The following is a 26,848-nucleotide window of genomic DNA, read 5'->3' on the forward strand; positions in this document are numbered from 1 at the left end:
ATCCTAGAAAGCTGCATGAATTAAGGGAAAGTTGATTATTTAATCTAGACTTTTTAATCTCTCTTACTAATATATTAATATTTATAATAAATAAGACTAAGAACAAGGAAAGATATTATCCTGATATGTCATAAAAGAGAAAATATGCTTGATATGCCTAAGAACTCATAATCCCTGTAAAATTTAATGAGCATGAAGTTCTTCACTAGGCACTAGAGATATAAAAAATAATACATTGGGGAACATATATTTTAACCAATGATCAAATATAGTAGAATTAAGAAAAGGAATGTGGGGCTGGCCCAGTGGCATAGTGGTTGAGTTCGTGAGCTCCACTTCAGCAGCCCCGGGTTTGCGGGTTCGGATCCTGGGCACAGAGCTATGCACCACTCATCAAGCCACGCTTTGGCGGCCTCTCATGTACAAAGTGGAGGGAGATGGGCACAGATGTTAGCTCAGGGCCAATCTTCCTTACAAAAAAAAAAAAAATGAGTGTGTGTGTGTGTGTGTGTGTGTACACGTGTGTGTGTTAGAAATGGCCACAACTCTAGTTGTTTTATTTACATAAATATTTCAAATTTAAAATAGGTCCTTATTCTCAGACATTGCTAATAGAAGTGTAAACTGGTTCAATCTCATGGAATATCAACATCTATCAAAGGTACAAATGAGCAAATCCTTTGATACAGAATTCCTCTTCTAGGGATTTTTCCAAAAGAAAAAATTACACATGTGAGAAATAACATAGGTGCAAGAATATTCCCTGTAGTCTTATGGTAATAGCAAAATAATGAAAAGAAACTAAATGCTTATCAAGAAGAGGCTGGTTAAATAAATTATGGTACATCCATAGATATAGACACAATAAGAGCAAGTGTACTGATACAGAATAAGCTCCAAGATATATGAAGCAAAATAAAATACAATGTAAAACATTTAGTTTATGTAACCTTAAATGTGGAAACTAAAACTATAACGCTTTTAGAAGAAAATCTTCATGAGTTAAGGGCAGGCAAAGATTTCTTAAACAGGACATAAAAGACACTAACTATAAAAGAAAAGATTGATTAATCTGACAAACAAAATTAAAAACTGCTCATCACAAAAAAAATCATTATCTGGGGCCGGCCCCATGGCGTGGCGGTTAAGTGCGTGTACTCCGCTGCTGGCGGCCCGGGTTTGGATCCCGCGCACACACCAACGCACTGCTTGTCAGGCCACGCTGTGGCGGCATCCCACATAAAGTGGAAGAAGATGGGCACAGATGTTAGCTCAGGGCCAGTCTTCCTCAGCAAAAAAGAAGAGGAAGATTGGCATGGATGTTAGCTCAGGGCTGATCTTCCTTACAAAAAAAAAAAAAGTCATTACGATAGTGAAAAAGCAAGACATAGACTCGAAGAACATATCAGCAATACATATGTCTGACAAATACTTCTACCCAGAATAGAGAAAGAAATCCTATATCAATGAGAAAAAGACTAATACTCCAATAAAAACAACAGGGAAGACTCAAACATATAGTTCATAAAGACATCCAAATGGAAACTAAGCACGTGAAAAAAAAGTACATCATTACTCATCAGGAAAATGCAAATTCAAATCACAATGAGATACTACTGCACCCACGAAAATGACTAAAATTAAAAAGACTAGCATTGTCAAGAGTTGGTGAAGATAATTAAAACTCTTGTACATTGTTGGTAGAGTAAAAACTGGTACCATTTTGTAAAACTGGCAGTATACTAAAGCTAAATGACATCTAACCTGTGACCCATGTGTTCCACTCCTAGGTATTCACCCAAGAGAAATGAGTGTGTATGTCCAACAAAAGACATTCAAAAGAATGTTCATAGGAGTTTTATCCATAATAGCCAAAACTAAAAACACCTCAAATGTTCATTAACAGCACAATGGATAAAATGTGGTATATTCACACAATGGAATACTACACAGCAATAAAAACACACCACTGATACACACAACCACTGAATGAACCTCAAAAACATTAAGTTGAGCAAAAGAAGCCAGACATTAAAAAATACATACTATAGGATTCTGTTTATAGAAGTTCAAGAATAGGTAAAAGTAGTCTGTAGTACTAGAAGTCAAAATAGTGATTTCCTCTAGGAGGAGGTGGTATAGCTTGGGAAGAGGTATGAGGGAACTTTCTAGGGTGAGAGAAATATGCTATATCTTGAACTGAGTGATGTTTACCTAGGTGTATATATTTGTAAAACATCATTGAACTACACCTTAAGATTTTTCACTTTATTGCATACAAATTATACCTCATTTTTTATGGGATTTTAAAAAATATTGAGACAGTATACTACCAACTGTGTTTTTTAAAGATGGGGAAGACTATTTTGCTTGTTTTTTAATAGAATATCTCTGAAAGGATGCAAAAGATAAGTGATAGCATTGATTGTCTCTGAGAAGAAGGTGGGGTGGGGACAGAGGAAAGGAGATTTACATTGTAGACTGTTAGATATAGGGTGACAAAGACAAACCTGGTTTATTCCCCAATTTGTTATATAGAGAGCCTTCTTTCACTCTTAAGAGAGTCCTGGTTTGTATAATAAATTATACAGTCAACATACTTACGTTTCTTGTAGATTTAGTATTATGTGAATGCATCATCTCTTCAAAATAAAATATAAACTAAATATAATACAGTGTCTTTGGACAGCAATGTAAGAGCATTTTCTCTGTTTTTAATTATTTGTGTTTCCTTAGTTTTTAAAAGGGGAGATAAATATCTAAGAAGCATTGCTTGTAAACTTGATTTAATCCATCCTGCACATATGGGCCAAACTAATCTTATGAAGCACAGCTTTCATCGTGTCACTCCCCTTCTGAAAAACATCCCTAGGTTCACCATGAGCAAACAACATCCCAACTTCTTTACTTGACCTTGAAGACTTTCCAAAGTACGGCCCCAACCAACTTTCCCCCACTACTCTGAAACCTTAACTCTCAGCTCTTCCATTACTGGTCTATTGCTTGTTCCTAGGTATACTTAATTCCTTCCTGCTTTCCTGTCTTTGTTCACTCTGCCATCTCCACTAGGAATGTCTCAATCTATCTGAGACATTCATCTTTCCATGTACCACTCAACTCAAATCCCACCACTTCCTTGAAGTCCTACCCCAAACCACATTTATATCTTACTTCTTTAAGTTATAGTAAGTTCTCTCCAACAGATTCCATATAAGCCACAAATTACATTTTGAAGATTTTATTAACTTAATTTTTTAAAAAACATTTGAAGAGCACTTATTGTACTGGGCACTAGGACATAAAGTTGAATGAGAATCTGTCCCTACACTGGAAGTTCTCACAAAAACCGCTGACAACTACCACTAAACCAACTCGCCCTCACACATCTGCCCCTCTCAGCTGCTTGCAAAGAACTTACTTCATTGTCAATGTCACATACGTAGACACACACACACACACACACACACATTCCCCAACCCCAGGCCTCTAGGATCATAAAACTCAAGGGCTTTCAAGGGTTGTTTATCCTCAAGAAAAAGTTAGAGATCCTCTATCTATTAAGTAGAACGTTATGTTCTACTACTTATGCAGTTTTCTATTATTTTCTAATTTTTTCATGAGTATATATCTAATCTAGTCAACTAAATTGTTACTTATAGAGTAACTTTTTAAATTCCTTATGGTATCTAATACAATACTATACACATATAGTCAATACATCTTTTTTCATTGGTTGATCAATATAATTCTTCTTGATGTTTAAATGGACCATAATTTACAGGTGAATTATTACTGAGAACATGTATTACATATATTTGAGTTATTTACTTTCCAGAATCTCATACTCATTGATTTCATTCCCAATCTCAGCTTCATATCATCTATGCATTAAAAAAAGATAGATAGATAGATAGATAGATAGATAGATAGATGTCCCTTTTGAGTAATAACTGGTTAGCATAAGGCCATAAACATGAAAAAAACAAGGGAATATGATTTTGTCTGAAGCACAAGATTATAATTTAAACATAATATATAAACTTTAATAAGTCATTAATTTCTGTCAGAGTCTATGAAAGAGTATCTGCTGTCTATTTCCACTGCAAAGGGGTTTTTAATAATAACGCCTCTCATAATTTTTCCAAGTGTGATCCACAAACCATCTCTGTCAGAAGCTTGGGGCCACCATTCAATATGCATATTTGTTGGCTATACCCATAAATCAGTATCCCTGAGGGTAGAGCTGAGGAATCTGCAGATATACAAAGCAACTGCTGATTCTTACTTGCACTGCCTTATATTATACATAAGTTTTTAATTTTATTATTTTATTTATTTTATTATTTTATAGTATATTGTTTTATTTATTATTATTTTATTATTTATATTTTATTTTATAAAAGACATTTTGTTTGCTCTTTACAATATCTTGAACAGGAAGTGTGTAAGCATCACTTCCAGATGCACGTCACTGAAACACAGAGAAGCTATATAATATGTTCACATAGCACAGTGCCAGGTATTCATTTATTCATTCATTTGGCATATGTTTATTCAGTGCTTACTAAGTGCCAGGCTCTGCTCTAGGCATAGAGATACAGCAGTGACCAAGCAAAGATCATTGTCTTATGAGGCTTGTATTTTCTCGGGGCCCATTTTAGGTAGCCAGTAAACATTACATAGGAGAGAATTAGATAGAGCCAGGCCTCCAGACTCTTAGCTGAGTGCTTTCTTTCCACACCAAATGGTCCATGCACTACACTGTAACATATCATATCAATAGCATGCACAAGCAAGATGCAAATACAATAAAAATCAGGATTCATTCTTCAGGCAGCATGGAGAGTGGGTATAGTACAGGCTGTAAGGAGTAAAACAAACCTGGGTTCAAAGTCTGGCTTTAGCACTTTACATACCTGGGCACTCTGGACAAGTTATCTAAGCCTTTAAGCTTCAGTTACAGAATTTATCAATATCTACCTGGAAGGGTCAATGTGAGGGTGAAAACATATAATAGCATATGGAAAACATCAAGCATGGGTGTAGCACGGTGTAAGTACTCAGTATCGGTTCTCTTTTTCTTCGTAATCAAATATGAATCTTATCTGACAACACCACAGCATACCTAAAAGGCTAGATTTAGATTTAGTGAAAGTCAGTTGTAACTAGTTTGCTTAAATTATAAAGCCTGCTTTCATAAATTTTATTCTACATTATACATTTAGGTGATGGCTTTTGGGATAAAAATGGCATTATTACTCCATAATAGAAAAAACATGCATTTTGAGTTTTTTCACCATAATATCAGTCTATTCTTTGGGAACATCACTCATTTTCCAAGCAGAAATATATTAGATCATCACTAAAAATGTGTATATATGATAATGTAACTTCTCTTCTCATCAAACTATTAAGTAGTATAAGTCCATAAACAATAAGTTCAGCCACCACTCCCTGCCTCTCCAACCTCATTTTTTTTTTTTGTGAGGAAGATCAGCCCTGAGCTAACATCCATGCTAATCCTCCTCTTTTTGCTGAGGAAGACCGGCTCTGAGCTAACATCTATTGCCAATCCTCCTCCTTTTTCTCCCCCAAAGCCCCAGTAGATAGTTGTATGTCGTAGTTGCACATCCTTCTAGTTGCTGTACGTGGAATGTAGCCTCAGCATGGCCGGACAAGCAGTGCGTCGGTGTGTGCCCGGGATCCGAACCCGGGCCACCAGTAGTTGAGCGCACGCACTTAACCGCTAAGCCACGGGGCCGGCCCAACCCAACCTCATTTTTCCCCTTCTTTGCTATCTCACAATAATCCAGTGACACTGGACTTCTTTTGGCTCCTCAGACCTACCAGACTCTCCAACATTTAGACGTCATGCATGGTGTTGCCCTCTAGTCACCAGGTTAATGCCTAATTGCATCCCACCTTAAATATCTGGTCCTCGGAGAAACCTTCCCTAACCAACCATCCTGACAACGATAGGCTGCACTACGTAGGGTGATATGGTGAAGCCTCCTTGATAGAGAAGCCTGGGCTCCAACCAGTCATCTGACAACATGGTGTTATGCTACAGTACAAATGCACAACTGTGCAGGTAGATAAAAGTTCATATGCAACATGATGTAACTGGCAATAGAGCGTCTGCATTGGCTAATTTTAAAGAATAGCCAAGGCTTTCAGAAGTGATCCCTCTTGTGAAAACTCTGCTGAGAGGCTTAGGAAATTATAATATATTGCTGATAACAGGGGAAAAAACTCCCCTAAGGGAGACTCCTAGCATGGCCTGATTCTCTTCAATATGCTTTCATCCTTTGCTCTCAAACCACATTTTGCAGAGATCCTTGGAAGTACTATAAGAGACTGAGGCACATTGTTATATATGTTAATAGCATCTTGTACTCATCTTCAGAGCTCTTTTTATTTGTATTCAGTGTTTATTTTCTGTTAATGTTTATTTTCCCCACTTAAGGACTATGCCTACCCTGTTGCCTGAGTAATAATCCCCAGTACCTGCCATAGTTCCTAGAATACAGAGGGAGTGCGTGCAATAACCATACATTGGATCCGTGAATTAAATGAGAGATGTGTTCATGTGAAAGAAATATAGTATATGGGAGTTAACTTTATTTAATTTATGTGAAGTATATAAAATAATGCTTGGCACATAGTAAGCCCTCAGTCAATGTTGTTGTTATTTGCTTAGCTAGAACAAAAATCACCGAGTAGAACACGAGAAAGTTACTGACTAATAAATGATAAGGTTGAGCAGACACTGTATAGTTATCCCTGTCAGAGTACAGTACAGCGTACTAAAGCAGCTACAGTAATCCTTCACCTCAGTTGTTTTTGAGTTAATTCATTTTAACATTTGAATATACAAATTTAAAAGTCCCAGATCTTTTCACATATTCACAATTGAGCTCAGTGCTCTTAAATAAAACCACTTACAATAATGTCTTGTACATATAAGAACTTCTGTGGGATACAGCAAAGAGAGATATATCCATGTTCCATTCTTTCCATAGATGGAAAGAAAACCAGTGCCCTTGAATATTTTAAGGAAAGACCACAACCCATTTTTTCTAAAACTTGTGAAAATGAAACAACAAAGTACAAAAGACCTTATATTTCAAGTCACTGAAATCTCAACACCTGCTTTCAAATTAATAAAAAGAGTAAAGACTGTAAAAAAAAAGACTTGAGGCCACTCTGCTTTAGTTTATTCCAACACTGCAGCAAGATTTCCTGAAAAATTAACTGAAGGAACACCTACTAGAAAAGGTTTTTTAAACTTACCAATATAATTTGTTTTGGAAATGGATGTCTTTTAGTATTTTTATTTACTAGGCTTTCACACTTTTTTTTTAATTTAACGCTATTCTTATTGTTTTCCCCGAGTCCATTTTCTAAGAATCTTTGATCTAACCAACCACATTTTGATCATCTATATACTTTTTAGGAACTTCCTAACCTATCATCAATGGAGAGGGATTATTACAGCATCAAATAATTCTTTCACTGTCAGAATCTAATGCAAATAACAATCAGACACAACTAAACCTGAGGCATTAAGTAACAAATTTTAAAATACATAACCACTTATAATGTTCCTGAACAAAAAAGAAACCCTCCACTATTTACACAGGCCATCAAAGGCACTCTGGTAGAAACAGACATCTGCAGACTAGTCTAGTCAGCCATTCTATTCACAGAAGGAATATTTCTAAGTCACACAAAGGTGCCTATATTAAGCTTGAATAATATAATACACACAGAAAATGTGTTCACTGCTTAATCTATTGCCTCTTACTAAAAAGTTTGTTCTTTTCCATGGGGCCATATTTATATTTAGTCTTGAGTACGTTTGTAATGAACACTTCCATTTTTAATAAGTCATTCACTTTCCCTGATTTCTTTCTAAAATTAACTCAGGTTTAAGCTCATGGGTTAATAAAGATGAAAATCTCCTTGGAATACATAGGGGAAGAAATCATGAATATCCTGAAGAAAGATACCTACCTCAGGCCCTGTGATATGCATCAGACCAGAAACAGCAGAGGCAACAGCATCATAACCAGCTCGCCGAGACAGTGGACCTGTCTGACCATACCCTAAAACAACAAGAATAGACATATGCAGCACCACACAGGGATAGCAATAGTACAATGGTGTGTTAAAACCATCTGTATCCAGAAATTTTGCAGCATTTTGTTACTACTAGAGCTATACTATCCCTTGAAGGAGGCAGTAAAAATTAATTACGGTGTTATACTCCAGAAGGTTGCAAACTTGTGACTTGTGGGCTCAATCCCACCTACATGACTGTTTCGCCTGGCCTGAAGAGTATTTTGAAATATTTTTATTTAGTTTCCAACATTTAAAAATCAGGATAGAACATAAATGCAAATTTCTGGTTTTTCTTAAAAAATCAGAAAATAAATTCAAAACTAGGCCCACTTTCTCACATGGCAACAATCAGAGTTAAGTAACAGCTCTGCCCTTTAGACAAGGCATAAATTCTCCAATTTGCCACAGTCTCCACCACTCCTTACTCCTTTATGCCTTAACCTGATTCACTCATTTAACTTGCTTTCCAGACTCCAATAAGTATTTGCCACTCTTGCTCTATACAAAACAATATACAAAGTAAAACAAAACAATGTCTCCCTAGGTTCTATTTACATATTTTCTCAAGTATGCAAAGAATATAAATGATGATGAAAAATTTGAACATAAATAAAATGATTACATCTCCTAACAATGCTTTTTAAGATTACAAAGAGAAGGCAAAGTTATTTTTTTTTTTGCCATCAGCAAATATTAAAAGAACACAAGAAATATTTTCTCCTGCTCTCTTCAGTCCTGGTGCTTATTGTTGAATAATAAAGGTTATATCAGGAGCTACATGAATCTGTCTCCAAATACCATGTACCAGCCAAAGAGTGGCCCAAGAGCCTTCCATACCCATCAGTGATTTGCTGAAATTCCCTGCATATTCTTCTTTAGAAATATTAAGACAGGGGTGTCTCAGGGCCGTTGCTTGCTTCTCCAGCCCCCTGTAACACCCTCCCTCCATTTCACTCCATATATCCACATACCTCACTCTCTCGCATCCTCCAAGTCTGCACACAAATGTCTCCTAACCAGAGACCACCCTGAAGAACTTTTATAAAAGAGAACACTCACTTCTCATTCTTAATCGCGTTAGCCAATTATATTTGTCTTTATAACCTTTATCACCATAAGATATATAACATAGTTTTTTATTGATTTATTTTGTCTCCTCCCTACTAAAATGTATGCTCCTAAGGTTTTTTTTTTCTATTCAATTCACTGCTGTATCACCAGCATCTAGAATAGAATTCAATAACATTTATTGAATGAATACTTGTTACATACAACTGATTATTTTTTAAAAAACAATCTATAAAAGGGAAATTAATAAAGAAACTAAAGAAGTTTTTTTCTATTTTGTTTTTAACCAAAATGGTGACATAGGAGGCCATTTTCCTCCTCCCATAGACACACTGAATGTATAGCTACACACAGAGCAATTCCCACTGAGAGAAATCTAGAAGCTAGCTGAATGATTCCTACACATTGGGCAACAGAGAAAATATCCACACAGAAATTGGTAGAAAACGCTGAGACACATTCTCACCATAAACCCCACTCTAGGCACAGTGCCATACAACTGGGATGCAACCCCAAACTCCCAGCTTCTCCCTGAGGAGCAAACAGTTTGGATGATACACCTAGCACCCCAACTTTTAAGGCTCCTACCCAAGGGACAAGCCCCCAAAACACCTAGCTCTGATAGCCAGCAGAGCTTGCACTCATGGGTCCCACAAGACTATAGCAAACAAAGAAGTTGTTGTTGACATGCACACAAGCACTAGCCACAGCTATCCCCCCAGGGCTCAGCTCAAAAGGAGCAGGCAAAAATGTTTATCTCCCAGTCTTTTCTTGGAAAAGGTTTGACTGAATACTTTGTAAGCTGCTACCTTAGGGTCCAGACACTAATTAACACACATCTAGGTGCTGACTGCAATCCTATCTGGAACCCAAAAGAACCAGTGGGCACTTTCCCTACTTTCTCCCTCCAGCTTGCTCCAACAATAAAACCAGGTCACCAGCATCTCTCTGGAAGGAGCTTCTACACATCTGGTGCCCCAACTTTTGCAGCTACTGCCTGAGGGATGGGACCTCAGATCACCTGGCTCTGATTGCCAATGGGGCTTGGATTCATGAGTCCACAGGACTATAGCAAACAAACAAGCAGTTTTTTAATGTGCTAAAGAGCACCTCCCACCCCGCAAAGCTATACACCCAGGCTCAGTGCAGAAAGAGAATGCAATAATGCCCATCTCTCAGTTTCTCCCTAGAAGGCATTTGACTGCCTACTTTCTCAGCTTTTGCCTGAGGGTCCAGCTTTTAATCAGCCTGCATCTAGATGCTGACTACAATTGTCCCCTTTGGAACACTGATGGGTCTTCTCATACCCTCAACAACTGGGAGGCACGAAGAACAAAGACAGTAGCTTGGATAATCACAAAGGTTTCAGAGGCAACCAGGAGCTCAGGCTGGACTGATTAACGAGAGTCATCTTCCACACAAGATGAGGCTGTCCAGACTAGGTGAGGTGGTTGTTTTAGCTAATGCACAAAAACCAACATAGGGATTCAAGGAAAATGAAAAAACATGGTAATATGTTCCAAACAAAAAAAAACAGGATAAATCTCCAGAATCCAGTCTTAATGAAACAGAGATAACAATCAGAGGAGCAAAAAGAAAAAAGACTGAAAAAGATAAAGATAGCTTAAAGGACTTATGAGACACCATCAAATGGACCAATAGATGCATTTTAGGGGCCCCAGAAGAAGAGAGAGGGAGAAAGGGGCAAAAGTTTATTCAAAGAAATAATGGCTAAAAAATTCCCTAACCTGCGGAAAAAAACAGACATCAGATCCAGGCAGCCAAAAGAGTACCAAATACGATGAATCTAAAGAGATTCACATTATAATTACACTGTCAAAAGTTAAAGACAAAGAGAGAACCTTAAAAGCAGCAAGAGAAAAGCAACTTGTTACATACAAGGGAACACTCATAAGACTATTAGTGGATTTTACAATAACTTTGCAGGCCAGAGGGGTGTGGGATGAGATATTCAAAGTGCTGAAAGAAAAAAAAAACTGCCAGCTAAGAATACTCTACCAAAAAAAATTTTCCTTCAGAATTGAAAGAGAGATAAAAAGTTTTGCAGAAAAATAAAAGCTGAAGGAGTTTATCAACACTAGACTTGCCTTATAAGATATGTTAAAGGGAGTTCTTCAAGCTGAAACTAAAGGATGTTAATTAACAACATTAAAACATATGATAATATAAAACTCACTGGTAAAGGTAAATATATGATTAAAATCAGAATAATATTATAACAGTGGTGGGTAAATCACTTATAACTCTAGTATAAAGGGTAAAAGACAAAAGTATTAAGACTACCTATAACTATAATAATTTGTTAATGGATACATAATATAAAAAAGATGTAAAGTGTGATATCAAAAACATAAAATGGGGCCGGCCCGGTGGCGCAAGCGGTTAACTGCGCACGCTCCGCTGCGGCGGCCCGGGGTTCGCTGGTTCGGATCCCGGGCGCGCACCGACGCACTGCTTGGTAAGCCATGCTGTGGCGGCGTCCCATATAAAGTGGAGGAAGATAGGCACCGATGTTAGCCCAGGGCCGTCTTCCTCAGCAAAAAAGGAGGAGGATTGGCAGATGTTAGCTCAGGGCTGATCTCCTCACAAAAAAAAAAAAAAAAAAAAAAAACATAAAATGTTGGAGGGGTGCAAAAATGTAGAACTTTTGTATACATTTAAAGTTAGACTGTTATCAGCTTAAAATAGACTGTTATAACTAAGATGTTTTACATAAGCCTCATGGTAATACAAAGCAACACCTATAGTAGATACACGAAAGACAAAGAGAAAGAAGCATACCACTATAGAAAATCATCAAATCACAAAGTAAGAAAACAAGAGAGAAAGAAAGGAACAAAGAAATTACAAAACAACCAGAAAAGAATTAACAAAATGGCAATAGTAAGTCCATACCTATCAAAATTATTTTAAATGTAAATGGACTAAATTCTCCAATCAAAAGACATAGAGTGGTTGAATCAATAAAACAAACAAGACTCAACTATATGCCACCTACAAGAGACTCACTTCAGCTTTAAGGACACAGACTGAAAGTAAAGGAATGGAAAAAGATATTCCACGCAAACAGAAACCAAAAGAAAACAGGGGTAGCTATATTTATATTAAATAAAATAGACTTTAAGACAAAGACTATAAGAAGAGACAAAGAAGGTCATTATATAATGATAAAGGGGGCAATGCAACAAGAGGATATAACACTTGTAAATATTTATGCATCCAACATAGGAGAACTTAAATATATAAAATAAATATTAATAGACCTGGAGGGAGAAATAGAGAGCAATACAATAACAGTAGAGGACTTCAATATCCCACTTTCAACAATGGATAGATCATCCGGACAGAAAATCAATAAGGAAAATATTGGACTTAAACTACAGATTAAACCAGCATATTTAACAGACATTTACACAATATTCCATCCAACAGCATCAAAATACACATTCTTCTCAAGCACACATGGAACATTCTTCAGGATAAATTGTATGTTAGGCCACAAAACAAGTCTTAATAAATTTAGGAAAACTGAAATCATATCAAGCATCTTTTCTGACCATAATGGTATGAACCTAGAAATCAATTACAAGAAGAAAACTGGAAAATTCATAAACATGTGGAGAGTAAACAACATGCGACTAAACAATCAATGGATCAAAAAAGAAATCAAAACAGATATCAAAAAAATACCTTTAGACAAATGAAAATGGAAATACAACATACCACACTTATGTGATGCAGCAAAAGCAGTTCTAAAGGGGAAGTTCACAGTGATACAGTCCTATATCAAGAAACAAGAAAAATTTCAAATAAACAACCTAACTTTACACTTCAAGGAATCAGAAAAAGAACAACAAACAAAACTCAAAGTTAGCAGAAGGAAGAAAACAACAAAGATCACAGCAGAAATAAGTGAAATAGAGACTTAAAAAACACTAGAAAAGATCAATGAAACTAGAGGAGTTTTTTGAAAAGATAAACAAAACTGACAAACCTTTAGCTAGACTCACCAAGAAAAAAGAAAAGAGGACTCAAATAAATAAAATCAGAAATAAAAGAGGAGATGTTACAAGTGATAACACAGAAATATGAAGGATCATAAGAGACTACTATGAACAATTATATACCAACAAACTGAACAATCTCAAAGAAATGCATAAATTCCTAGAAACATACAACCTACCAAAACTGAATCATGAAGAAATAGAAATTTGAACAGAGTGGTTACTAGTGAGGAGACTGAATCAGTAATCCAAAATCTCCCAACAAACAAAAGTCCAGGACCAGATGACTTCTTTGGTGAATTCTAACAAATACTTAAAGAACAATTAATACCAATCCTTCTCAAACTCTTCCAAAAAAATAGAAGAGGAGGGAACACTTCCAAACTCATTTTAGGAAGCCAGCATTATCATGATACCAAAACCTGACAAAGACACTACAAGGAAACTATAGGCCAATATCCCTGATGAGCATAGATGCAAAAATCTTCAACAAAATATCAGCAAATCAAATTCAATAGTGCATTTAAAAGATCGTACATCATGATCAAGTGGGATTTATTCCAGGGATGCAAGAATGGTTCAATATCCACAAATCAATCAATGTGATATACCACATTAACAAAATGGATAAAAATCTACGATCATCTCAATAGACAAAGAAAAAGCATGTGACAAAATTCCACATCCATTCATGATAAAAACTCCCAACAAAATGGGTATAGAGAGAACGTACTTCAACATAATAAAGGCCATATATGACAAGCCCACAGCTAACATCATACTCAACAGTGAAAAGCTGAAAGTTTTTCCTCTAAGATCAGGAAACAGATAAGGATGTCCACTCTTGCCACTTTTATTCAACATAGTATTGGAAGTCCTAGCCAGAGCAATTAGGCAAGAAAAAGAAATAAAAGCCATCCAAATCTGAAAAAAAAGAAGTAAAACTGTCTATGTTTTCAGATGACTTAATATTATATATAGAAAATCCTAAACACTACCCCCAAAAATTGTTAGAACTAAAAAATAAATTCAGTGAAGTTTCAGAATACAAAAGCAACATACAAAAATGAGTTGCATTTCCATACACTAACAATGAACTATCTGACAGAGAAATTAAGAAACCAATCCTATTTACAATAGTACTAAAAACAATAAAATACTTAAGAATATATTAATCAAGGAGATGAAAGACCTGTACACTGAAAACTATAAGACACTGATGAAAGAAACTGAAGACGACACAAATAAATGGAAAGCTATCCCATGCTCTGGGATTGGACTAATTAACATTGTCAAATTGTCCATACTACCCAAAGCGATCTACAAATTTAATGCAATCTCCAACAAATTCCCAATGGTACTCTTTACAGAAATAGAAAAATAATCCTAAAAGTCATATCGAACCACAAAAGACCCCAAATAACCAAAGTTATTATTAGGAATAAGGAGACATCACACTTCCTGATTCAAAATACATTACAAAGCTACAGTAATCAAAACAGTATGTGGTACTGGCATAAAAACAGACACATAGACCAATGGAACAGAATAGAGAGCCCAGAAATAAAACTATGTATACATGGTCAACCAATTCATGACAAGAGCACCAAGAACACACAATGGGGAATGGATAGTCTCTTCAATAAATGCTGTTGAGAAAACCAGATATTCACATGCAAAAGAATGAAATTGGATCCCTTTCTTACACCATACACAAAAATCAACTCAAAATGCATTAAAGACTTAAATGTAATATCTAAAATTTAAAACTCCTAGAAGAAAACATAGGGAGAGATCTTCTCCACATTGGCCTTGACAATGATTTCTTGGATATGACACCAAAAGCAAAGGCAACAAAAGCAAAATTGACAAGTGGGACTACATCAAACTAAACAGTTTAATCAACAAAATGAAAAGCTAACCTACAGAATGGGAGGAAATATTTGCAAACAAGACATCTGATAAAGGGTTAATATCTAAAATATATAAGGAACTCATACCACACAATAGTAAAAAAATAAATAATCTGATTAAAAAATGGGCAAAGGATCTGAATAGACATTTTTCCAAAGAAGACATATAAAAGGCCAATAGGTACATGAAAAGGTACTCAACTTCACTAATCCTCAGGGAAATGCAAATCAAAACCACGATGAGATATCACCACAGACCTGTTAAGATGTATTATCAAAAACAAGAAATAACAAATGTTGGCAAGGTTGTAGAAAAAAAGAAACTCTTGAGCATTGTTGGTGGGAATGTAAATTGGTACAGCTATTATGGAAAACAGTATGGAAGTTCCTCTAAAAATTAAAAATAGAACTACCATATGATTCAGCAATCTTATTTCTGGGTATATATCAAAATTAAATGAAATCAATATCTCAAAAAGATGTCTGCCCTCCCATGTTCATTGCAGCATTATTCACAATAACAAAGATATGGAAACAACTTAAGTGTCTGTCAATATGTGAATGGATATAGAAAATGTTTTATATGTGTATATAATGGAATATTATTAAGCCATTAAAAAGAAGGAAATCCTGCCATTTGCAAAAACATGGATGAACTTGGAGGGCATTATGCTAAGTGAAATAAACCAAACAGAGAAAGACACATACTGTATGGCATCACTTATATGTGGAATCTGGAAAAAAAAAAAAAAAAAAAGCCAATCTCATAGAAACAGAGAGTAGAATGGTGCTTGCCAGGGGCTAGGGAAATGCTGGTCAAAGAGTACAAACTTTCAGTTATAAGATGAATAAGATCTGAGGATCTAATGCACAGCATGGCAACTATAGTTAATAATACGATATCATATACTTGAAATTTGCTGAGAGTAGATCTTAAGCATTCTCACCACCAAAAAAAAAACACAAAGAGTTAACTATGTGAGGTGATGGAAATGTTAATTAATTTGATTGTGGTAATCATTTCACAATATATATCAAAAAATCACATTGTACACTTTAAATATATACAATTTTATTTGTCAATTATTCCTCAATAAGTCTAGGGGGGGAGAAATGAAAGAAAAGAAATGTTAAGTATGTAAAAAAAGGTCCCCAGATAAAATTGTCACTTAGTATTAATAAATTAAAATAGTTCAAGATTAAATTACATTTACCATTATTGATGGCACAAAAGATGTCACAACATGTCTCTCCTTTATGTTTATTTGTGGAAAATTTCACAGAAATAAAGGTAGAGCAAATGATATAATAAATCCATCAACCAACGTCAATAATTATTCATTCATAGCCAATTTTTCTTTCCAGTATATTCATACTCATTATACTTGTTTCAATTAAAATTGTTGTATGAAGACAAAAGTACAACTATTTTTAAAAATACCAAAATGTCTTGATTCAGGTAAAAAAACAGCCAAATAAAATTCTAGGCTCTGTCATGTTTGTCTCCCAATTTCAAAAACAAAACTTGTAAATTCTGAACTATTAATTTTTAAATCTTTAGAAAACTAAAAATGGCATATGGAGGAAATAAAGTATAACTCTACATTCCCTATGCAGAAATATAGAAATTAATGCCAAAGTTTAGGAGTGAATTTATATTCCAGGACAGCAAGGTTACAGCTGTAAAGGACACCCCAGACCATGCTTCCAGTCTTGAACACAATGGTTTTTAAACTACTGGTATCCCCAGCATAAAAGAGGCCTCCAGGAGCAGAGAGAAGCTCCACCATAAGCACAGAACACTGTGTGCTAGCGAACCACCTGTTATCTGAAAAGAAAGTCAAGAGAAAGAAGTAAGTTTCAGTCTGCTCTAGGTAGGGAGAATCAGGTGCTCAGGCTTCTGGCCAGGAACCCAAATCCTCAAATGGGACAAATAGGGGCCCCTCACCATCAGCACAACTCTAAATGGAGTCTTCTAAATAAAGGCCTGCAGGAAAACATGCTCAGAAAAACAAACAGCTTGCTAAATAAAAGTGCACCATAACACTTGCCTTGTGATACAAATTCTCTTGTTCAGCTTACAACACAGGGGAGGCACAAATACCCTAATTACTTTAAATTACAACTTCCAAGTATTTCTATTAAAAAGAAATATAAATAGTTACTCTCGTGGAGACAGTATGGCATAGTGAATAAGAGGATGAGTTTTAGGATTGAAAAAATCTGGATTAAAATTATAGCTCTGCCAACTACTAAATCCTTGACAATTCATTTAATCTCTCTGAGCCTCAGTGTCCACAATATTCACATTTATCTCACAGATTTATTATGAAGATTCAATCTGATAAGACAGCATAAGCAAACTATATTTTACATTGAGAGCTAAATATACTGTTAACAAATATGCATTAATTAATATACTAATAACATAGTAGTTTGCCCTTCCCACAAAATATTGAGAATAATGAAAACTGCCTTGAGGTGTGCTGAGATGATGAGAATAAATATTCTAAGCATTGCAATTATGTTGTTTAATAACTCATTAAAATTGAAAGTTTTTGAACTTGGAAACTTGCAGTTATTTTAGAAAAGAAGCTAACAATAATAAAATATACATTTTTTTTGTAATATGGGTCAAAAATTATTCTACCTTTTCACCTTACACTTACATTAGCTATTTGAATACTGACTACCAGCACTATCAACAAATATTTATGACAATAAATAGAAAATTTTAAAGCAGGGTACTGACATTATCAAAATGGTATTCTGTAAAGACTACTCTGTGGGAATGTGAAGATTGAATTATTTATTAATAATTTAATACAAAGCTGAAAAATAGCAAACGTGGGATACAGACAGTTCTTTTTAATTTTATTTTCAGCTTTACAATTCCAAAAATAACTATGATCAAAATCCAAATTAAAGAGGAAAAATTTAAGCATGTCAGTTCTATGTTATATTTAACTAAGGGGGTAAGGAAAATTAAGAAGGTTATGGAAAATCAGAGAGAAACACCCCTCATTCTCTTTCTCTCTCACTCTGTCTCACCACCACCACCCTCTGTTACTTACTCACATTTATTTTAAGGAGCAACCTCGCCATCTTGTGGCTTTTATGAACATTGACTATAAGGCGAAACTTGCATTTCCAGACTCGTAAGTAAAAATGCGAGGGAAGGAAGCTAAAGGGAAAAGATTTCTTATCCTTAACATTTGCCCTGAATACCAGATGATCGACTTGCCACCCCTGGTTTCACTCATTTTTCTTCTTAACTGTGTTTAACTTTGTGTTTTCCTTTTCTCCTTAACTTGTGAGTTCTTAGAAAGCAAGAGCTCTCACTGGTGCTTTAGTTTTCTGTAACGCCTATAATACCTCCCACAGTGCTCAACATGCTGTCTATCAAAGGTCAACTTTTCGGAGGTCAAAGGTCCCTTTGACAAACTGAGAAGTTATGAATGCTACCCAGAAGAAAGTAATTGAATATGTGCTTATAATCTTAGAACCCCATTCATGCAACCCTAGTTAAGAGGCAACTTAAGGACCCTCAGTAGGTCATCACTGCTTGTATCTATCTGCTCCAGGCTGACAGCACCTCAAAGATCAGGACAGCTCTCTTGACAGGGATCAGTTCAAGGACAGCTTTGAGGCTTCCAAGCAACCAAGAGCTTTGGGATGAGACTTTGGCCCAACAATAAAAGGAGAAGAAAGAACAAAATAAAGTATGTCTCACCTAGACTATTTCATTAGCCTCCTGTTTCTGGTCTCCCTACCTACTGCTTGCCTCTTGAGATCACAGTGATCTTTCTAAAATGTAAATCAGAGTGCACTGCTTTCCTGCCTAAAGCTTTCCAGGGGCTTTCCAAGTCACCTAGAGTAAATCCAAACTCCTTATCCTGGCTAAGAGCCTTTCATGGTTTGGTCGCTGCCTGCTCTCTGGCCTAATGTCATCAATTTTCCCACCACCCTCTGCCTTGAGTCCCACTGGCCTTCTTACTGTTCTCTGAATACACTCACAGCTTATTTCCACCCTGAGGTCTTTGCACCACCTAGAATGTTCTTCCCTCCAATCTTCACGTGGCTGGCTACTACTGATTATGTGATCTTAAATATATCCTCCTCAAAGAGGCCTTCCCTGACCGCTCAACCTAAAGTAGACTCCTAGGAACTCTCTAACATTTTATCATATTTTCATTCTCTCTAAAGCACTTATCACTATGTGATATTTTTATTTCTTTGATGAATACTTGTCTCTTCTCTAGGATGTAAGCATCATGAGAGCTGTGACCTAGGTGTCTGTTCTCTGAGAAATCTTCAGCACCTAGAATAATGTCTGCCGGTATCTCAGTAAATGTATATTGAATAAATGAATGAATGTGAATAAATAAGCTTGGGAAACAGAATAACACTTACTTACTTAATACTTATCTAACTTAACACTTAGTCTTTGGCTATAAGACAAACATTATACTGTACTTCCTCCAGTAACACCTGAAATAACCTGTTTGGAGCAGAGGACAAAGTGGGAAGGTCCAGGCAACTAAATTTCCCAGATTCAACTGCTGACATTTCCTAATAGTCCATATTTGGCCCCCTCTCTTCTTATTCTCTGTTCTCTCTAATGAATCTCATCCATACCATGGCCCCAAACAAGATACTAGCAACACCCATACCTAGAATAATGATGACAATATTTATTGTGTTATTGTATATTAGGCATGTTGTTAGATTTTTATCCATTAGATCATTTAACTCACAGAAAACCCCTATGAGTTAGGTACCATTATCCCTCCCTTTTTTTTTTTTTTTTTTGGTGAGGAAGATTAGCCCTGAGCTAACATCTGTTGCCAATCTTCCTCCTTTTTTTTTTTTACTGAGGAAGATTGGCCCTGGGCTAACATCCAAGCCCATCTTCCTCTACTTTATATGTGGGATGCCTGCCACAGCATGGCTTGATAAGCAGTGCATAGGTCCACACCCAGGATCTGAACCTGCAAACCCTGGGCCACCGAAGCGGAGCATGCGAACTTAACCACTACATCACCGGGCCAGCCCCTCCATTATTCCTTTCTTATAACTATAAAAACCGAGGCTTAGAAAGGTTAGGTGACTTGTCCAAGGTCACACAGATAGGAAGTAGCAGAGCTAGGATTTTAACCCAAGTCCTGGGTCCTTAACTATAAAGATGTTTGTTTGCATGTGTATGGACATCTCCACCAAAAAATCCAAGGTACCTTAAACTGAAGATGCTCTAAACAGAACTCATCATCCCACCTCAGTCACACTCATAAGCCACCAACCCAGACTGCTCCTTCTCCTACACTCACTGTTTCACTGAATGAAGCATTACCTACACATTTGCACAATCCAGAACCCTAAGAGTCATCCTGAACTCTTCTCTTTCACTCCCTGTCCATATCTGACTGATCACTAATTCCTTATTATTTGATCTGCCAAATAACTCTTAAATCCATCTAAACCTTTATGCCCTGCAATAGCTTACATACTGGTCCCCTACCTCAGTTTATTCTTCACATGGCTACAAAGACCTTTTGAATATGTAATTCTGATTAAGTCATTTCCCTTATTAAATTCTTATAAAATTACCTACAGGATAAAAATAATAATTCTTTAGTATGACATACTGAGTCCTTTGTGACCTGGCCCCTAACCACTCCATGTGTCTTATCTCCTGTCACCCCTTGAAAAAACTCATAGTTAGTACAGCTGTTCTCCAAATACACAAGGCTCTTTCATTCCTCTGGGCCTCTGTACATGCCATTTTACTTGTGACACCTGCTTCCCCATCTGCCTGGTAAACATAGTCCTCTTTAAGATAAAGACCTGTGAATGATGGGCTATTGTGAGCAAGAAAGAAGATGTTTCAAAGAGGACTAGGATCTATCCTGGTAATGAATTTAAAACCAAAACAGGAGTATGTTTAAAGTTAATATCATGGCTACTAGTTAGATAGCTAATACTACTATTCCAGCAGCTACAGAAATTCCAACAATAGTTTGTCTACCTGAAAGGAGAACAGAAGGCAATAAAATATTTTATAATAAATATGCAATCCTTCAAAATGTATGTAAACATCTGAACTTTCTTTCTCTGCTCCTTTTCTGGTGTGTATATTGTTTCTGAATTAAAATTATGGATTATGAACTCATAATGCATTTGATTTTTTAAAAATATTTATTTTCTTCTCTGTCCACTGAAAAGGCTTAGAAGCAAAGACTAACCTAGTAGCAATGAGCATCCCTAGTATCCAGACTGTGGTTTTAAATACCATTTCCCACTAAAAGAAATTAAGATTCCTTGGGGAAATGGTTGATTCCAGAATAGGGCAAGAAATGTACAAAATGTGCCCGGAATATCTTCTTATTCCAGAAATCAAGGAAGCTATCAAAGACTATTGGTCATGTCAAAAGGATGCAGAAGCCAACTCGAAAAGGCCGCCACTGGCCAATGATGAGACCATTTTGAGTATCAATAAGGATAATAGCTGCAATGGACTGAAACACATTAAATATGTTAAATTCTGTGAGTTCATAATGATATTTTTTGTAAATCATCAGTCAACTTTAAAGGATACTAGGGAATAAGAATACTAGGGAATCTATTCATTATTAAGAAAATTGGTAAATGGAAAGAATTCGCATCTACCCGACCTTTACCAAATGAACTAAACCTCAGGTTAATCAAATAGTTGATGAGGGAAATATTCCCTTTATAGAAGTCTTCCAACCAATAGATGAAGAAGGAATAACAGAATTAGGACATCATTATTTTGTTAACTCCTAATGAATTAATAGATCTAGGCAATCATCATCAATGGTGGCTAACATCACAAAAAGAGGGATAGCCAGCACTTATGTGCCTCCTAGTGGAACCAGACACCACTTTCTGTGAAATATTCTTGACAAAAAGAAATCAAACCAAAATCTGAGCAAGCCTATGGCTATGTCAATTTATAAAGAACAACAACAACAAAAACTAAACAACATGGGAATGTAATCAGTAAAATTCCAACTACACAACAGGACAAATAAACTGGTTTCTAAACAAATAAATTGCAAGAAAAAAAGTGACTGAGGAGGAACTATAAATTAAAGGAGATTTGAGAGACATATCAATCAGTTGCAATGATTGGATTTCATTTGGCTTCCAATTCAAATTAACAAACTATAAAAAGAAAGAGAGAGAGAATTGGGAAAATCTAAACACTAACTGAATGTTTGATGATATTAAGGAATTATAGTTATTTTTATATTTACATGTGATGACTTTCGGTGTTTATGCTTAAAAACAGTCCTTTTCTTTTAGATATATTCTGAAATATTTAGAAATGAAAAGATATGAAGGCTTAGATTTGCTTTTAAATAATCAGGGGAGGGATAAGAGGTGGGTTTGTAGACAAAATAAGATTGACCATAAATTGATCATTATTGAGCTGGGTAATATGTACCTCAAGGGCCATTACACTATTCTCTTTACTTTTATGTAACTTTAACATTTTCCACAATAAAACGTCAAAAAATAAATAAATTTAAGAATGACATGCAAATTTCATTTTGTAAGTCTAAAAGTATAGCAAGGAATATTAGAGCTGAATCAGTCTGGAGCAAAAGTTCTTGCTTCACAGATGAGAAAAATGAGGTCCAGAGAGGTTAAGTGACTTGTCTGAAGTCATAAAGCCAGTCAATAGCAAAACTAGATTTTACACTCAAGTTTTCAGTTCCCCGATCTGGTTCTCCCTCATCTGAACAGGAGAGTTGTATTCTATTCTGAAGAATCTTCTCAGCCACTTTCTACTTTATAGGATTAATTCAGAAACAAATTCAAGAGCCAGGTCTCTAGGAAGTGTTTTTGGTTTTTGTGATTTGTGTGCTTTGTTTTGTGGACATTTCCCTTATCATGCCTCTTCCCTCCACTGTGACAACTAAATGAGATGTGTTCAGTGAATGGGCCAAAGTTTCACATTCTTATGGCTCTTCATTCAACTTTTTGGCATTGTGAAAAACCTTCCTATTACTTTGAAAGTTTTCCCACAATCATACTTTCCATTTAATAGGGTTTGTTCTTCTGTCATATGCATGAAAATTTAGATTCTCACAGTCATACCTCATTTTGCTGGTTTTTCTTCTTTTTCCCTTAGGGTACAGATACAGCATTTCTAACCTGTAAGATATGTACCTTTTTACATGCAAGGTTACATACCTCAGCAGGATTCCAGTAAGATTCCTGCAAATTTCAATATAGCAAGAGACCTCCCTGCAAACCCGCTAACCAACCAAAACTTAATCCAAGGACTCCACAAAGTCAATGAATAGGTAATTTAGGGTAATAATAATAATATTTAACATGTATAGAGCATTTCCTATGTTCCAGGAACTGTGTTGGTGCCTTGCATGTGTTATCTCATTGAAGTGTCACAGAACTACATGAGGAAAATTTTATTATCTTATCTTAACTACTATTGAGAAGAATAAGGTTTTGAGAAATTATGCCTTATCCAAGGTCACACAGCTACTGGGATTCTATAAGTAATTACTGAAGTGTTGACACTCATCGCTATGTAACAACTTCTACAAAATATTTCCATGAGTATCAACACTTCATATGTTGTTTGAAGACCAAAAATGTGATTAACATGGGTTGCTACCTCATAACTTTTGAAATTAGATCCCTCAATCTCTATCAGAGAAAGGCAGCAAAATTGGTTGATTAATTGTACAGCACCTAAAACATCTGAAATATAGTACTAAGTACATGTTCCTAGTCAGAAAAAGTAAATTAATTTATAAGTTAAGCAGTATTCTGCGATACAGCAAAAGCATAGTAAGCAAAAAAAATGTTTACACTGATGATATCTTTATCACAGATTTACCACTTTATTTTATGATATCCAATTTGATGATGCTAATACATAAAACTATATCTTGCTTGACAATTGTTTCTTAGACATATGTTTCATTTTCTCCAACTAGTTAGCATAACACTAAACAGACAGTAGGAACTTAATAAACTTTTGTTACCTGATTGGTGCACATTTTTGTATTTTATACTATTTCATGCATATCTACGATTTTCTTCACATAAACTATCAAAATAAATGTTTTTACAGGATTGACAGGAGTTAGAGGTAATTGAATATCAAGATATCATCTTGCCTATAAAATACACTGTGTTTTTTATGTAAAAGAAATAAAAAGTCTTCAAAACTATCATCATCCAAATGGAATCTACAATGGTAAAGGCTTTGATGATCATGCTAATGCATCCTGCTAAAAGTGACTTTAACTACACCCACAATCATGTACATAAACACACACACATTGATTATCCTAAATCCCAGAAGACTTATTCAAGTAGGGAGGGAAAACACTATTATCAACCACACTGATATATAATGAAAATAAATTACAGAATTTGCCCTCAAATTAAGAATTCAAATATATTTTCATGGACTCTATTCACAAGAAACTATATCAACAGTTTAATCTATATCCCAAGAGTTAACATTTTCTACAAGATGAATGCAGCTCACGTTCTGACAAATGCCTTATAAAATCATTAAAGAATAAAGAGAATTACAATTGTTACATATTTTTCATTTTCAGGAGCAAAATCAAATTTTAAATGACAGAAATATAAAACACATTCTATGAGTAGAAAAGAAAATAAAAATCCAGCCAGACTCTCACATAAAACTAATTCCCTATAGCTAGATTCCCACACTCCAAATAGCAGCACTACGTCAGCCTGTGAAAGGACATTTTAGGCAAAGACTTACACAAAAATGTCCAGTACTGACCTCTTTACAGAGACTAAACATCATCTGAAATCAAACCCAGATAAATGAATAACTCAATTGAGTAACAAATTAACAGGAATCACCTTTAGCCTTTCTCCACTGCCAAGAGAAAAATACTCAATTAAGTACAGTCTACATCTTTATTTAATAGAGATCAATGAAACAAAAGAGTAAAAGCAACCCAAGTAAGGAAGATTTCAAATAAAATCCAGTAATCTTTGAGCTGCCCAAAGCTGTGAATAATTAAAGTCTTTCCAAAAATGCAGACTCCTGGGTAACTGCTTCCTACATAAGCAAATACACATATTGACACCAAATCCAAAAGCAGAGAAATAACACGAAATCGGGAGGAAGGGTATAACATGTAACGGCACTGGTTTAAATAATCACTTGTAGAATAAACTAATGGGAGGTTTAATAAGTTTGCAGTGGGCTGGCCCCGTGGCTTAGTGGTTAACTGCGCTCGCTCCTCTACTGGTGGCCTGGGTTCGGATCCCGGGCGCGCACCGACACACCGCTTCTCCGGCCATGCTGAGGCCACATCCCACATACAGCAACTAGAAGGATGTGCAACCATGACATACAACTATCTACTGGGGCTTTGGGAAAAAAAAAGGAGGAGGATTGGCAATAGATGTTAGCTCAGAGCCCATCTTCTTCAGCAAAAAGAGAAGGATTAGCAGGGATGTTAGCTCAGGGCTGATCTTCCTCACAAAAACAATTAATTAATTAATTAATTTTAAAAAAAAGTTTGCAGTTATGAGCACATATGGTGTCCTGAAGGATTTCCCATTGGCCAAATCTGGGAGAATCTGATCATCAAAATAAATAATGATAATAAAGGATTGCAATTGATTGAAGAAAATATGAATACAAGAGTCCACATTGAAATAAATAAATAAATAAATAAAGGAAAGGGAAAGCCGTCCCTTGTAGTAAAAGGTCAACTAATAGATGTAGAAGGAATGGTGGAATTAGAAAATCACTATTAAAGTCAGGCAAGAATCATCCATATATGATAAAAATAGTGGATGATAGCTTGAGCAAGTACCAGAATATTTACATAGTCTCAAAGTATATCCCTCCCTCACAATACATCCTTTTAACTATAAAGGGTAAAACAATAACTTTACACTGGAGAAACCTAGCAGACACCACCTTAACCCAATGATCAAAGTTACATTGCTGGTAATGCTAATCAACAGCCTCCTGATATGATGCATGAGAAGAACTCAGCATCGCTTCTGTGGAGTAACTGTCAAAAGTACTTAACTTGAAACTATTCATTAGGAAACATCAGACAAATCCAAACTGAGAGACATTCTGCTAAATAATTGACCTGCACTTTTCAAAAATGTCAATGCCATGGACTACAAAGAAAGACCCAAGAACTACAAAGAAAGACCCAGAGTAAAGGAGGCTAATGAGACATGACAATTGAATGCAATGCAGATTTTGGGTTTTCTTTTGCAGTGAAGGACAGTACTGAGACAATCAACAAATTACCAATAAGGTCTGTAAATCACATAATAGTATTGTTTCAATGTTAATTTCCTGATTTTGGTAATTGTACTCTGGTTACATAACAGAATTCCACGTTTTTTATGAAATACAAACAGAAAACTTTAGGGATAAAGGGGCATCACGTGTCTGTAACTTACTCTTACATGGTTCATAAAAAGTATAGATAGATGAGATAGAGGATATAGATGATGATGATGAGAGAGAGAGAGAGAGACAGGTAGAGGCAAGAAAGAAGGATAAAGCAAAAGTATTTGTATATCCACATCCGTGGAACAATAGACTACAAGTAATGAGTTCTAACATGAAACTAAAAACCATTTAACTTGCCCCTATGCTTTAGGAAGAAGGAAGAGGAAGAAGAGGAGAAGGAGGCAGTA

At 35.7% G+C, this 26,848-nt stretch overlaps 1 protein-coding gene across 1 annotated transcript in view; it reads right to left on the minus strand.

Annotated features, from left to right (window-relative positions):
• The window catches only part of SUGCT (succinyl-CoA:glutarate-CoA transferase), a 728,470-nt gene that overhangs the window by 634,506 nt on the left and 67,116 nt on the right, over positions 1-26,848 (minus strand). Inside the window, exon 7 of the mRNA XM_058570632.1 lies at positions 8,017-8,108. Within this exon, the coding sequence (XP_058426615.1) occupies positions 8,017-8,108 (92 nt within the window). The remainder of the gene's footprint in view (positions 1-8,016; positions 8,109-26,848) is intronic.

This window comes from Diceros bicornis, chromosome 3 (genome assembly GCF_020826845.1).
Source record: "Diceros bicornis minor isolate mBicDic1 chromosome 3, mDicBic1.mat.cur, whole genome shotgun sequence".
Taxonomy (NCBI): Eukaryota; Metazoa; Chordata; class Mammalia; order Perissodactyla; family Rhinocerotidae; genus Diceros; species Diceros bicornis.